A 14,643-nucleotide genomic window follows, 5' to 3' on the forward strand; every position below is an offset into this window, starting at 1 on the left:
CTTCAAAATTGTAAATGAATTGCTTCCTAAGACATTAATGTTAGAGTTTCTGGCTAGAGCTTTTGGTAATAAAAATGTTGGATGGAAAAGTGCCTCATGCTGAAAATGGTACATGGCGGTTGACTGTGGATAAAGTGCTGGGCCTGTATTTTAGGACCACTTGCTGCTAAAGCCCTAAGGGATTATCTTATGGCCAGCTTAAAGTAGAAGTTGACCTTGTTTGTAGTAACAGAGTGAAAAGAAGTCTTAGAAAAGCTACCTGTGGCATGACTTAATTCCTCTTTTCTTGCTTGGCAAGAACAGGCCTCTAACCCGTATTTGCCCACAAGAGGAGGCACCACTGTGGCATCAGGGGGCCGGTTTCGCTGCCCATCCTGTAGACACGAAGTGGTTCTGGACAGACATGGGATATATGGCCTTCAGAGGAACCTGCTGGTGGAAAATATCATTGACATCTATAAGCAGGAGTCCACCAGGTACTGTCCCTTCATGTGTCACACCCATCTGAAGCTTGGTTTTGTGTATTTGTTTGTTTGTTCTAACAGATCAATCTATCCAATGCTCGTTTGCCAATCACAGACATTGTCTTATAGGAAAATGTTTTTCCAAGTGAGTCCTTACCAGTGTGAGAATCACTCATGGAAAGAGAAGGGAGCTGGTGCCCAAGACTTTGCATCAATTTAAGAATGAAGTAATTCATTAACACTAATCTGTTCAGTAATACTGAGAGAGGCATAATGCGGCCTACCCCTCTCAGCCCTGTATTACGCATATTTTAGACATTTCTGCACTTCACAGGTCCTTCGTAGCTCCCAATTCTACACAGCAGAAAATTCACAGTACAAAACTTTAAGGAGAACTAACAGAAATGGCATTTTCCAAAATAGTCCGGTTCCTAGTTTAGACAACAGTCTCTCCTTAAAATTGTCTAGATGATCATAATAAAAAACAAATTTCTCTAACATAGTTAATCATTGTATGGACTCTGGGAAGTTACAAAGCAATGCATAGTCCTGCCCTTCAGCAACTTAAAGTTTAGTGACATGGGTGGGTGGGGGAAGAAGATGGCATTTGGGTTATGTTTCTCTACTCTCTAGATTGTATTTGCTGCATACTCTCAGCATTCACCTGTTGGATTGATACTCAGTATATGCATCCATTCATTAAAAAAAAAAAAAAAAAAAAAAAAAAGGCTTCTTCCTCATCTAATCACATTGGCTATAGAGTTCCTTTCCTAGAGACAACACCGTAGTAGTTCATTCCTAGAAGGCATGGTGTGAAGAGCCCTTTTTCAATTGTACACAGGTCAGTCCAGTCCACAAAGCCTGATAGCAATATTGAGACCATCTGGAAATGAACTCATTGTGATTCTTATTAGGACACATGTATTTATGGAACATCTGCAGGGCTTTAAGAGCCTAGCACTCTTAGAAGGAAAGCTGTTCCATAAATCTAACATATAATTATTATAATCATTATGGCTATTAGTTTCTGCTTAAGATTCAAACTAAATTAGATAGTGCCAGGATCTAGATGGAAGTGGGGGAAGAAGAGTAATTACCGATGACATATTACAGAGATACAGAGTCAGCTATTTCCTTTGCTTCCAAAGTGTCTGCAGAAGAAGGAAAATACTGTTGTTGCTGCTGTTGCTTCACAGATCTGATTTCATTGTTTTACATTACTTTAAAATGCGAATACACACACTGTCTCAAAAAAAAGTCAACTAATAACCAACCAATTATTAAGGGTGTTGATATAAGAACTGATTTAGTGCCTAGTACAGTGTCTTGCATAGAATAGTTGCTTCATAAGTGCCAGCTAATTAAGCAACACCAAAAAGCTTCTTACATGTTCTATTTATTGCAATAATTTCCTTTTGCTACTTGCTACAGTGAGAGCTTGAAACATGGGAAATAATAACAATGTTATGAAATCCAGAGAAGAAAGATGTTAAAACTTGTAGCATTAGCAAAACCAAAAGACATGTCCTTACTTTAACTATAAAGTCTACATGTGCATCTGCCAAAAAAGTGCCCAGGTGCACAAACGGTATAAAGGTAATGAACCAAATTTCCAACAATGAAGCTTATAGCTGGGTGGACCAGTGGTGTTTTTCTGATTATCAAGTTCTTCTTACACTGTTATTTCTTGAACTTGAGACTTGCCTTGGGACATTTTTACTTGGTAGTAAAATCACAAGTTGCACAGAGGGCCCAGGTACATGTTTGGGCATACACCCAGGTGTTCCCTGGAGGCTGGCAGCCTTGCCAGCCCAGAACCCTGAGCCTCAGAGAACATTAGGCAACCTTAGAATAACCTTGGATATTCAGAGTGAGGGGCACCCATCTCTGGCTCACAGTCATTGGTGTGGGGGCAGAAAGGAGAGGGGCTGGTCAACTCTGACCTCCCACAGAAAGACCAGACATCGTAGATCTCAACAAAACCTGGCCTTATCTAGAATAACTGCCTGGTGCTGAACTAGCCACAGTTTGGAGAGGTGGACACGAGAAGGAATTTATTTCATTAATAGTAATCACAAAAATCATAATTAACTTTATAATAAGTAAAACTAATATGTGCCAACCACTGTTCAGGGTGCTTTACACATGAATCACATGTAATTCTTTAATCTGCACAACAATCCTGTGAGATTGTGATTATTATCATTACCTTATTAAAAACTTTGAATATTCTACTCAAACTAACTCATATACATAATTTAAACATTCAAATAGTACTAGGACACCTCTAATGAGGCCCACGCTCCCACCCCACTCTCCACCCCCCAGTCTCACTCCCCAGAGCCAACCACTTTTAATTGTTTTAGCTGTTTTTCTGTTCTTTATCACCCGGTGACATCTGTATACTACAGATCTGTGTACTCCTATTTCTGATTTTTCAATTTAGACATTCTCTATGGACTTTTCACTGCAGAAAGTCAGGACAGTGCCCTCACGTCGTTGGGCTTCACCTACTTTTTTCCTCTTCCCTGGGTTGAATCCTTATTGCCTAGAGCCTACGTCTTTCTCTTTGTTGGTTTATTCTACTGTTTTACATGGAGCACATCCTCAAGCAATCTTCCGAAATATGCAAAAAAGTGCCCCGCTTTTTAGCCTCCCCCCACACTCCTGCCTTCGAAATACCTGGCTGCCGCAGTTGCAGAGCCTTTCTGGGGTCCCTCAGCTCAAGTCAGTTTGCTACTCTCAGCCTTCTCCCCCGCAGGCGCTTGGCAGAAAGAAGAGTCACTTCCTTTCATCCAGAAGTTCTCAATTTCCCACATGTGGTCGACATCCCTTATCTGCTGTCATGTTGCTCATTTTTTGTCTTTCTTGACTTATATTAGAATGCGATTTTTAAAATTTCCCCACTCTCATTTTAGTGGGATTTCCACAGGAAACACAAATAAAAAAGGCACATGTTCATTCTGCTGTATTTAATTAGAAGACCCTCAGGCCAATTTTCAGATATGAATAAAAGCTGAGCCTCAAAGAGGTTAAGTAACTTGCCTGAGGTCACACAACCACCACATGGAGAAGCTCAGCTGGAATTAAGCTTTGAGATAAGTTTGACTTCAAAGGTACCACCTGTAATGCCTCACCAAGACCAGATGCCTACCCTTCAGGATTCACCAGGATGGTTCCAGGAACCTGAGACCAGAGACAGCAGGCTACAGACTCCTGGAGACTAGGCAGCACTGAGTGGCTAGGGGCCACTGCCAGCATCTGAAGCTGAGTCCTGAGCCACAACTGTGAGCTCAGCTACCCTCACCTCATGAAAGCGCATTTACATCTTTATTCTACATGCCTGTTTGACCCAAGTCTGTTATATGTTTTAAGTTGTCTAAAGGTCTCTATTATACACCCGCTTTTAAGTGGGGACGACTCTGGGCCTGTGTAACCACCTAAACAAGAAAAACCTAATAAGGAATAAGGGACATAGTTCTCAGTCTGTATTGCATTATGGAAAAATAATCACAACCAAAAACTAAGCATACAGCCTTATGGCTGTTGCCACATTTCCAAAGTGTTTGCACGTACTGTATATATATACACATATATATATTGTATACATACATAATATGTACTCACAGACCTGAGCTCTGGTTCAGCTGCTGACATCAGAACAGCACATGGATGCAAGCTGCCCTCAGGAAATGCTTCAGGGAAGTGAGCCACAGAAGCATCACCTGTGCCATTTTCCAGTACATATACTCCAGATACATGCTTGACATTTATTATTATGAGGTGGAGATATATGGGACAGAAGGTATAGGAGGTGGAGAAGCCTTTGAACAAGCGAAGAGCAAACCACTTCTAGTCTCTAGAGAACCTCCAAAGGGCTTTGTCATTTATAAATGGAGTCTTCAGAATGTTGTCTGGTTTCTTTGCCACTCATGAGTGCCAAGTGACCCTGGTTTTCCCCCATATTTCACATGCTTTCCCCAGATGAATTAAAGTACAAGGAATACTGTCCATTCATCTGGCAAAGTCTCTTTCATTTCTCATTCATTCAACAAATATTTACTGAGTACCACTCTATGCCAGGCATTGTTCTGGGCACCAGGGATCCAGCAAAAAAACCAAGACAAACCTGCCCTCATGGAACTCACATATTTGTGGAGGAAACAGATAGACCTGGGAAGGAAGATACATTTCTTGGTTGCAGAGTTTACTTTTCTCAATTGACTTCCAAGGATATGGCAGAATTTCAAGTTAGGAAGCCACAGATTTCATGGAAACCATATTGTTACGCGACCAGGTGAAAATTCTTTTCACAAAAATCTCAAAGCTGGAAGCCCATACAATTTCTTCACCAGACCCAGGTCTTACCCCCACAGCCCAGTCTCCTTGACTTGACTCCTACCTAGTGATTTGTAGATATAAATCAGTATATTTTCTGCCTTTCTCTGAGTTCTGGGACTGCAGGTATGTGGTACCACACATCAGTATCAATGGTTTACAAACCATTTTATTCATGTCTCACACTAGAAGTACATTTTACATTGTGATCCAATGACCATTACATACATGGATGGATATAGATATATAGACATGAAATATATACTTTTTGTTTCCAGTGCACTTAGATACATGTACATACATATGCATGTAAAACATACACATGCGTCTATGTACAGCAGAAACAAAAGTTTCAGGTATCATTACTTATTCTTACTAGGTATAGCCCATGTATTTACTGTCTATTTTAGTTTGATTTTAACAATGCTGGTCATGACCTCTAAATTGATTTCATGGCCCATAATAATCAATTTCACAGTCCATAAATACCTGCGGTTTTTTAAAAGTGGATCTTGATAACAACAGAAAAATTCAGTCCCAATCTTTCAAATAACGATGCTTATAAATATGTGTTTGGGAATATGAAGAAACGTTTTGCATTTGTATTTACATTTTTCAGGTACCTCTGAAAACTATTAACAACCTTGGTCTTTAGATAGGATGTATAAGAATTCCAGGTTTTTGTGAGGCAGGCTACACCCACATCTCTCACCATGTTCTCCAGAGGGGGCCTAGAGCACTACAATTTGACATAATTTTGATCTTTATCATCACACATAAATCACACTGATCATTAGGAGAATATACAGGGCCCCACCACACACTGTGAACTTGGGCCGTTCTAGGTGATTCCACAGCAAGTTATTCTTAAATAGTAAGGACTTGTCACTCCCCTTTCATGCTTTCAATTCCTCTTCGCTTGGTCATCGTCTCACTAACACATACAAACCCAATGCTCCATTATTACCTGTTGCAGTTCCAAAAAGTTTTGGCTGGTGCTGAACTACTGGGAAAACTAAAACCTGGGGATTATCTGTGAGGTCCTTACTTCCAAGGTTACCACCATGTCCCAGAACAGCATTTTGCATTTTTCTTATTGCTTAAAGTACTGTTCACAGTCACTGAGCACACAGTACCCACTCTTAGTCCCTGCCAAGTCCTCAATCGGGAAATTATTTACATTTAATTTTCTTAATGGCAGGAAGAGACCCAAACAAATTAATGAAGCACACATGGACATATTCCTTCTTACACAGAACTATTTCCATCAGTGCCTAGACTAATAATCAGAGATTTGGACTCCTCCAGCCCACCTCTATCTTCCTTTTGGTGGGAGAAGTGTTTGCTGGAGGTTGTAGAGTTGGGACCTAGTGCTTCTGCAAAGCCAGCGTAAACTTGAGATTTAGCTTATCAGCAAATACTCCTTCTTTACCCATAATTGGAAAGTATCTCAAGAGACTTGTAAGTGTGTGCAGACAGTGCTGGAGCACACTCCTAACAATTTTCAGGAATTTTACTAGCTGTGTTTTAAACCGTCAATAAGTTTAAATCAGCCATGATGGGAACCCTCACCACAGAAATTGTCAAACACTACAGATCAGAGTGTCCATGTCCTATCCCCTACTCCAGGCTGGTCGTTAGATATCTATCAGCACACCACTGCTAAGCCCAAAGGGCAACTGAATTTGGAGGTTTCCGAGGACAAGAACAGGACCTTGGAAGTTTTCTGGAATAGCAATACTAATCCCACCCCCCCACCCCCCACCAACTCTGCTTTGCTGCAATGGGAGCTGACACATTTATCTGCCCACCTCCTCCCAGACCAGAAAAGAAGTCTGACCAGCCCATGTGTGAGGAGCACGAAGAGGAACGCATCAACATCTACTGTCTGAACTGTGAAGTGCCCACCTGCTCTCTGTGCAAGGTCTTTGGGGCACACAAGGATTGCCAGGTGGCTCCCCTAACTCACGTGTTCCAGAGGCAGAAGGTAACAGAGCCTCTCTTCCTCTTCTCCAGCCCCTTCCGAATTTCTGTGTGATTGGCTCTCTTTGCTGAAGGGGACTGCCCAAGCCACGTAGCCCTGAGGCCTGGCAGCTCAGAGCGTGAGGTGGTGTAGTGCTGGTGCAAACATGGCCACACACTAGATCCCCAAGAGAGTAAGGGGACTGCTAGCGAGGGAAGGGGTGCCGAGGCTCAGGAAGGTGCACAGAGGGCAAGGGTCGCTTGTTATTTGTGCATCTGGGAGGTTGCTGAAGACAAGCAATGTGTTGGGACCTGGTCAGAGCTGTTTGAAGTTTAGACTATAGATAACAAAAGGATTAACTTTTCACGCCAGTCACAGGAATTTTTCTTCATTCACTAAAAAAAGCTACTGTTTCCTGCACCCTTCCCAGGCCTTTACTCCCCCAACTCCTACTGTATTAGCCTTCAAGTCCAGGTTAAACTGGCTTCCTAGGCTTTCAACCTAGGCCACTTGCTAAAAGGACTCCTCTCAGTTTGACACATGTCCCCACCCCCCGCCAGGGCGTCAGCCTCCTCACCCTGACCAACCACAGCATGTCCCCAGCTTATCACTAACCTGCCAACCCAGTTTCATCCATTGGCAAGTAGCAACTTGCCCATTTGATGCAAATAAACGTGCAGTTGTGTGCTCAAATAGATGCAGCCACTCCCCACACCTAGAATTTGAGGAGCTCCATATCTTAGCTCCTTTCTATGAAGAATCACAGGTCCCACATTTGGTAGATATTTTACTGTGAGGGTCAGAGTTGGAATCAAATGTGAAAGCCAAACTTTTGGGCAATACCAGTCATGACCAGTGAGTGATAACTGCCAAAAAAGCAGAATTTAGCAAGACATCTGTAACATTTATTTATTTTTCAATCCATTTGTGGTTTATTTCCCCTTATCCTTCCACACCCATCCATCCCCCTCAAGTCATGGCATGTTAGAACCGAATGGTACTTGTTTCACACGATTTCCCTCAGAGCCCTAGGAACTCACGTGGGATGGACAGGACAGACTGGCAGGACTTCTACCCCACTCCTGTTTGGACAGAGCAGCTTCACTCTTATCTACTGGGATTCCACATTAGCTTCCTTTTTCTGAAGAAAGGGTTCTGAAGCTTTACAATGTTTTACAACCACTGTTCTGGTCCAACCTTCTCACTTTATATCCAAGAAATTTAGGGTCCACATTGATTACATGTTTGGCCAACATCATAAACAAGTTAAAGGCAGAGTTGGATCAAGCAGGTAGGTCTCCAAATTCCCCATTCAGTGCTCCCTGATAGCCAGTCTTGGAAAGCGGAGAGGAATTTCAAGTTGAAAACCCTCCCCTAGAACCAGTCAAATGCTAGAGTTTCAAGTTTGTAATAACTTAGTCTAGTACATATGTATTTGCACACCTAGCACATAGAAGGTGCGTGTTAGTTGAGTCAGTTGAATAAATGAATATTTACTATTCTCATTTCCCTAGTAAAATGGATCCTGAGCTACACTAGGAAAACAATTCATTTCAGGTCTCTGAAGTCACATATTGGACTCCACTGAATTTATAAACAATATTTATAATTACTTAGCTTGAATATGCTATTCTCTATAATCTATAATTCAGTGTTTATGATGTTATTAGCAAGGTCAGATCTCAGTCTCCGTTAAGAATTTGGTGAAAACTATGAAACTTCTTCCCAGACAAATACATTCATATACACATCTCGACAGAATTTTATTACAAGACCAGGAGGTTCACAGGCCTTATACGCCTGTTACTCCTATGGGGTTCAGTGGACGCTGGATTAGGAATCCATGAGGATAATACTACAATTTATCTACAATCAGGGCTGACTAGAAAACCCCTAAAACTTTGCATACCTCCTTTCTCTTCATTAGTCTGAGCTCAGTGATGGCATTGCTGTCCTTGTGGGAAGCAATGATCGAGTCCAGGGAGTAATCAGCCAGCTGGAGGACACCTGTAAAACTATTGAGGTAAGTCAAACAACTCCGGCTGAATATACACCAAGCCTGAACTCCTGGGGGGTTGTGGCTGCCTCAGTGCCACACAATCTTTCCTTATAGAATGACCGCCTTCCTCATATGTCTCTAAAACATTCTCCTCCTGGCTCAGGAAGAGAAGTTACCATGTGAGTCAACAAGGCAGATTTTACCACATCTACTGGGGTGGTTGTTACATTTGCTGTTTTTTGTTGGTCAATCCATTTTAAAAGATTAGTTAGAAGAAAAATCAATTACCAGTAATGAAAATAAGTGTTATCCACCATTATAGTACTATTTCTTTGTGGAAATCCAAATGTCTTAAGGAGTACTAGTTAGTGCTTTGGAAAATCATGTGCAGGTTTGAGCTGCATATCTGCACTCTGACAGCGGGGCCACAAAGGGGATAGCAGAAGGAGGAAGATGTATCTGTGGTTACAGAATGATTTAGTCATGGATTTCATTGAGACCAGAGCTCTGGCTCATTCATATCTGCCCTCTGCCTGGCCCAGTGCCTGGAACATAATAAACACTTGATACAAACTTGGTGAACAAATGCATAAATGGCTGGCTGTTTAGCTCACACTGAAGCTTGGCATATAAGAAATACTGTGAATCCACCCTTCCTCAAGATCAAGTATAAACTGTGTAATTGCTGAAGGCAAAAAGCTGAAGCCTAAAGAGATTTAGCTATGTGGCAGATACCTTTTCAAGAACTGAAGATTCACAGACTAGTTAAGCCAGGCTGCACAGAGGGCAGGTGCAAGACAGCTGGGTTGAGTGCAGGTCTCTGGATCTGTAACGTGGAGCCATTTATTACTCCCTGCTTTAAGTTTTGGGGTTGTTGGTTTTTGTAGTTGGACCTCAGATGCAGTGTTGAGGCATTGTACTGCTCAGTCTGTAGCATATTGTCTGTATTGCTGTAGGCAAGGCCCCTCTTATCTACTTATTTCTTTTTATCTCCATATCCCAGTCCTGTTCTCTTCTCTGTACATAACCACTCTAACATGTTTGGTGTTCCGTTCACTTATACTCTTCTAAAATGTTGATTATTTTATATGCACGTCTTTTACTTTTATAAATGGTAATGTGCTATATTTCTCGTTCTGCTTTTTTTTAATTATGTATTATGTTTTAAAGATCCCTTCTCATGTACATTCAATCCTTCATTTTTCTCCTCTGTAAAAATGGGGCATAGTACCCACCTTACAGAGTTACTGTGAAAAATTAAGCATAAGCAAAATGCTTAGCACAGTGCCTAGTATATGGTGAGTGCCTGATAAATACCCTGTTTTCATTATTTTATCATTAGAAAGGCAAATTCTATCAGAAGCCAAAGGCTGGTTCCTGGATAATCACTTCAAGACATTGGCCATAACCATCTCGTTTTAGATTTCTACACCATTAAAATCAATGTCCTTTCTTCTCCATATCTATATTCCTGTAAAGATCATGATAAATCTGGGATCCATTTACAGAAGGGAAGTTTTCTTTTGGTGAAGAGCCCAAAGAGATTACAAAATGGACAATATAAACTCTTATCTTTTCACTTATTTACAGTAAAGGCCAAATACAACTTAATCAGTAAACCATGAATCAGCACTCCAGTGTGGTGCCATGTTGAGTCTTGGGTGTATAAATAGGAGTGGGTTGCTTGTGGGTAAGTGAGGTAATCTCTATACTCATCTCTGGTCAAGCCTTCATCAGAGATCTCTGTCTGGGACACCAAGGCTGCAGAACACATACGGGAGAAAAGCTCTGGGGGTCACATTTGGCCTTGAGCAAAGAAATGCAAACAAACCGGGCTCCCTGTAGCCAGCATCGGGGGACACTGAGAGGGCGGGGAGAGATTTGACAACTGGTTTTCTTCCTGGAGGCCGGTCAGGGGCACAATAGGGAGCAGCTGTTTTTTCTTTCACTGTGAACAAGACAAGCAGGAACAGGTTTGAAATTAAGTCAGGAGAAGGGATTTAGTGCAGATATCAGGAGGAACTTCCAGGCAGTGAGGTTTAGGATTATTACTCCTATTATTACTGATAAAAGTATTCATCAAACATGACACACTTTTATAAGTACTTTCACAGGCTACTAGACAAATGTAATTGTTCCCTGTAGGGCTTTCAGATGAAGCTGTAAATTGGCAGGAGTCTTAAAAGTGTCCATCCCTTTTACCTATTTATTTCACTTCTGAGATTTTACTTTAAGGAAATAAAACAGTATAGAATGTATATATTCATAAATAACCCCTATATATATTTATATGGGGAAAAACTCCAGAAACCAAAAGGTTAGGAGTAATGAACAGTGGGACTACTGTCTTCCTTATATATTCCTATATTTCGCATTTTTGTAAAGAGACCTGGACATTTTTTTAATAGTAAAATAAATACAGAATGAATGTTGCTCAGAAAAGCACAGTTCTTTCCGATCAGTTTAGGTGGCTCATCTGCAGATGTAGGTATTGGCTCAGAGCCTCATGGAGGTCTCTGATTTTATGATCCCTATTTGATGCAAATATCCTCCATTTGAAGAGGACAGAGGACAGAGACACTGCCACAAATGGCCACATGGTGCACCTGTAATCACTAAAGTGCTCTCCCACAGAGCCTGGGCAAAACACCAGAGGCTCACTTTGTGAGCACTAGCCTGCAAAGCTGCATGTAGTGAAGCACACGAGGTTCTTGACTTAGAGTGAAATGATCCTACCTTGCAGAGCAGGTGAATTCTGTACCAGAGTTCAGGGTCACAGAGCAGAGCTCCTGTGTCTCCCATTCTCGCTGGGGTAGTTGTTTTCCTTCCTGACTTTGCTCACCACCTGCCTGGAAACATTTTCTGGGAAGCCATTGGTGGCTCCTGGCCAGGGGGTGGGGAGCTGTTGTTTAAAGAAGTCGCTCTTCTGATTGGTGAAGAACCCCTTAGGGATGGGAAATGGAGTAGTCCCTGGGTGGGCACTATCCTTCCCCAATTACCTTGCCTCTTCCCACATGGGGCCCAGACACCTGCCCTTTGGTAGGAGTGCCCATCCCTTGTACGTGTCTAATTTTGTCCTTGATCATGTAATGTCTTGCAGGGCTGGTCTGGTCAGGCACCTGGCCCAGGATCAGCCCTGGAGAGCTGCCGAGCTTAGGCTAAATCACACTGTGGACTCCTTGTTATCATTTAAAAATAACGTATGCTTTCCCTTTCTCCCTCTCTCTCTGCTGCTCCCCAGTTCATGCATGTGTGCTCGCTCACTCTCTCTCAAAATAAGTAACATTTTAAAAATTAAAATTAAAAGGGGCACTTGGGTGGTTCAGTCAGTTAAGTGTCCAACTCTTGATTTCGTCTCAGGTAATGATCTCCCAGTTTGTGGGAAGGAGCCCCGCATCCGGCTCAGTGCTGACTTTGCAGAGCCTGCTTGAGATTCTCACTCTCTGCCCCTCCCCTGCTCTCTCTCTCTCTCTCTCTCTCAAAACAAATAAATAAACATTAAAAAAAATTTTTTAAATAATGTATGCAATTGATATGAGTTTACAATGATTATGAGAGTGGCTTTGAAAAGGGCTGTAGTCATGAAAGGGCAATCTGAACTGTGTCAAAAGGAGGAGTGGCATTTTTTTTCTCTTTGCTGTGGATCTGACAGTGGGTGAAGGAGCCTTCAGCCTTTTTAGTACTCCTAGCTGAATGTCGCACAAGCTGAGATGTTCCCAGAGCTCTCGACTGCAGGTTGGAGGGCCTTCTAGGCTGTTCTATATAAGCCCAGCATGGTCTGGAGCTATACTTGCCTTTCCAGCCCAGGAAATGTTCTGGGATAGGCTAGGACTCAGAAAGAGGGCTGCTGGTTGGAGTGGACAAATGCACTGCCTTGGGAGCTCTCTGTTTCCAGAATACTGTGCTTGGCTTTCCTTCCTCATTGCTAAAAATCATAACCTCTGTCTCCGTCTTATAGTCTTTACAAAGGGCATTTATCCTATGTCACTAGATACCCAAGAGAGTAGGCTATTAATTCCGGTCCTCCTGAGGCTGACAGACAAGCAGGCCTAGAAATAATCCTGTTTTGTATGGATGCATGTCTAAAGGAAACAGCTACAAGTTGAATAATAACTATTTGATCTTGAGCATTTCCATTATCTTAAAAATGAGGACTTTAATAAGATCCGCCAATGATTCTTCAATGACAACAAACCTATTGTATTTCCAAAACAATAATTTTACCCAAATAGCTTTTAGGACACTGTCCATGAAGTTACAAATATGACGTATAAATATTGTAAGAATCACTTTAATAAGCATTCCAGAATTTTTAAGGCAACATTTCAAAGGCAATAGAACATATGCTTAAAAGAACAGGTTTCAGAGTTAGACTTTTAGCTGTCATTTAACTATATGACCTTGGAAAGTTACTTTAAGCCCTTTGTCCCTCAACTTCCTCACTGGTACACTGGGGTTAATACTGCATTCTTCACAGTGTTACTGAGATGACTAAATTGGGGTAAGAGGCACATGCCAGGGGCTTGATAAGTGTTACCTCATATTATTCTCATAGTCAGCTTGGAAAGACCACACTTATTGTAACAATGCTAATAATCATTTGAACCACTGGAGCATCTGGAGCATCTTTTAAGCAGTATCAGAGTAAGGCCTTCAGGGTCCTGAGTAATTATGATGCAGAGCTAAGCAACCCCCTTCAGATGGAAAAACTGAACATGAATGGCAGGAGATATTAGCCCTATTATTTATCTAAGAGGCAAAATACTGGCAACCAAGGGAGGATGAGGCTCTTCTGGGAGACGAGTTGACTCTCTACTACGTATGGGAGCAAATTAAACAACTTCTCAGCTTGCCATGGGCTTGTGGCTTTCACTGAACCAGAGGACCCAAGTCAGTATGGCTCACTGGGCTCTCTGCTTTAGAGAGTTTGCTCAAGGAGCTTTTAAATGATCTGGAGAAGAACCCCAGGAGTAAGTTTTAGAGATCCACTGATTAGAACATAATTGTTCTTCTAACATGAAGTGGGTGGCAACGTGATATGGTAGAAAACAGCATGAGTTTGGGAGTCTGGAGACCCATGGCTGCTGGGTAGAGTTGCTCTGCTGAGCACTGCACAAGGGGACCCCGCTGATGGGAGAGGAGCTGAACTCCAGTTCATGTGCCTGGAAGGAACACATTATCCTCATTTGTCTGCCTCTTTTCTTGTATAGCCCGGTGGAGACCCACCTTTGGGTCTGGGTCTGGAGACCCAGACTCATCCTAGTCTGCACTCGTGGAACTTCTCCCAAGTGCTAGAAATTGGGGCTTTACCAGTAAATGTTGACTGATTTCCTCAGGAGAATCTTTCTACTTTAATACAGTTCTCTCTTTAGTAATATTAATCTGCTTCCCCCCCCCCTTCTTTTGGGGGTGGTGGGGAAAGGAAACCCTATTTGGCTTAATGAAGGGAATTCTAAAGTACTGTATTTCAAATGTAGCTGACTGAGCACTTCCAGACCCAGAGCTGCAGCCCCAAACGAGAGTGTGTGGATGAGTGCTGGAGGTATGCAGTGCGTATGTGAATGGGCTGGGTAGAGCCACAGTTGCTCAGTGACAAATGGTGGGCTAGGAGCTTATCTTCAGCTCTATTTTGGTCACAGAGGCATGTTCCTTACATGGTAAGAGCAGCGGTTACAATTGTCTTAGGTTTTCCTGTCATAGCCCTGGCACATTCCCAAGCTGGGACTGACATTGCAGGGTCCGGACATATAATTTATGTCTTAATACTGTAGATAACCACTCTGAAACTTGCCAGGAATAGGAAGAGGCATTTTAGAGCCTTAAGACACTGAAATATCCCCACATTTATCTGAAGTCATAGAGTCTTGGAACTGTAGTCA

General features: G+C 42.1%; 1 protein-coding gene across 3 annotated transcripts in view; it reads left to right on the forward strand.

Annotated features, from left to right (window-relative positions):
• The window catches only part of TRIM55 (tripartite motif containing 55), a 42,521-nt gene that overhangs the window by 530 nt on the left and 27,348 nt on the right, over positions 1-14,643 (forward strand). For all 3 annotated transcript variants that reach the window (XM_042923209.1, XM_042923211.1, XM_042923210.1), the window contains exons 2-4: positions 304-476; positions 6,624-6,789; positions 8,693-8,788. In XM_042923209.1, coding sequence (XP_042779143.1) covers positions 304-476; positions 6,624-6,789; positions 8,693-8,788 — 435 coding nt within the window. The remainder of the gene's footprint in view (positions 1-303; positions 477-6,623; positions 6,790-8,692; positions 8,789-14,643) is intronic.

Source organism: Panthera leo, chromosome F2, assembly GCF_018350215.1.
Source record: "Panthera leo isolate Ple1 chromosome F2, P.leo_Ple1_pat1.1, whole genome shotgun sequence".
NCBI classification, from domain to species: domain Eukaryota; kingdom Metazoa; phylum Chordata; class Mammalia; order Carnivora; family Felidae; genus Panthera; species Panthera leo.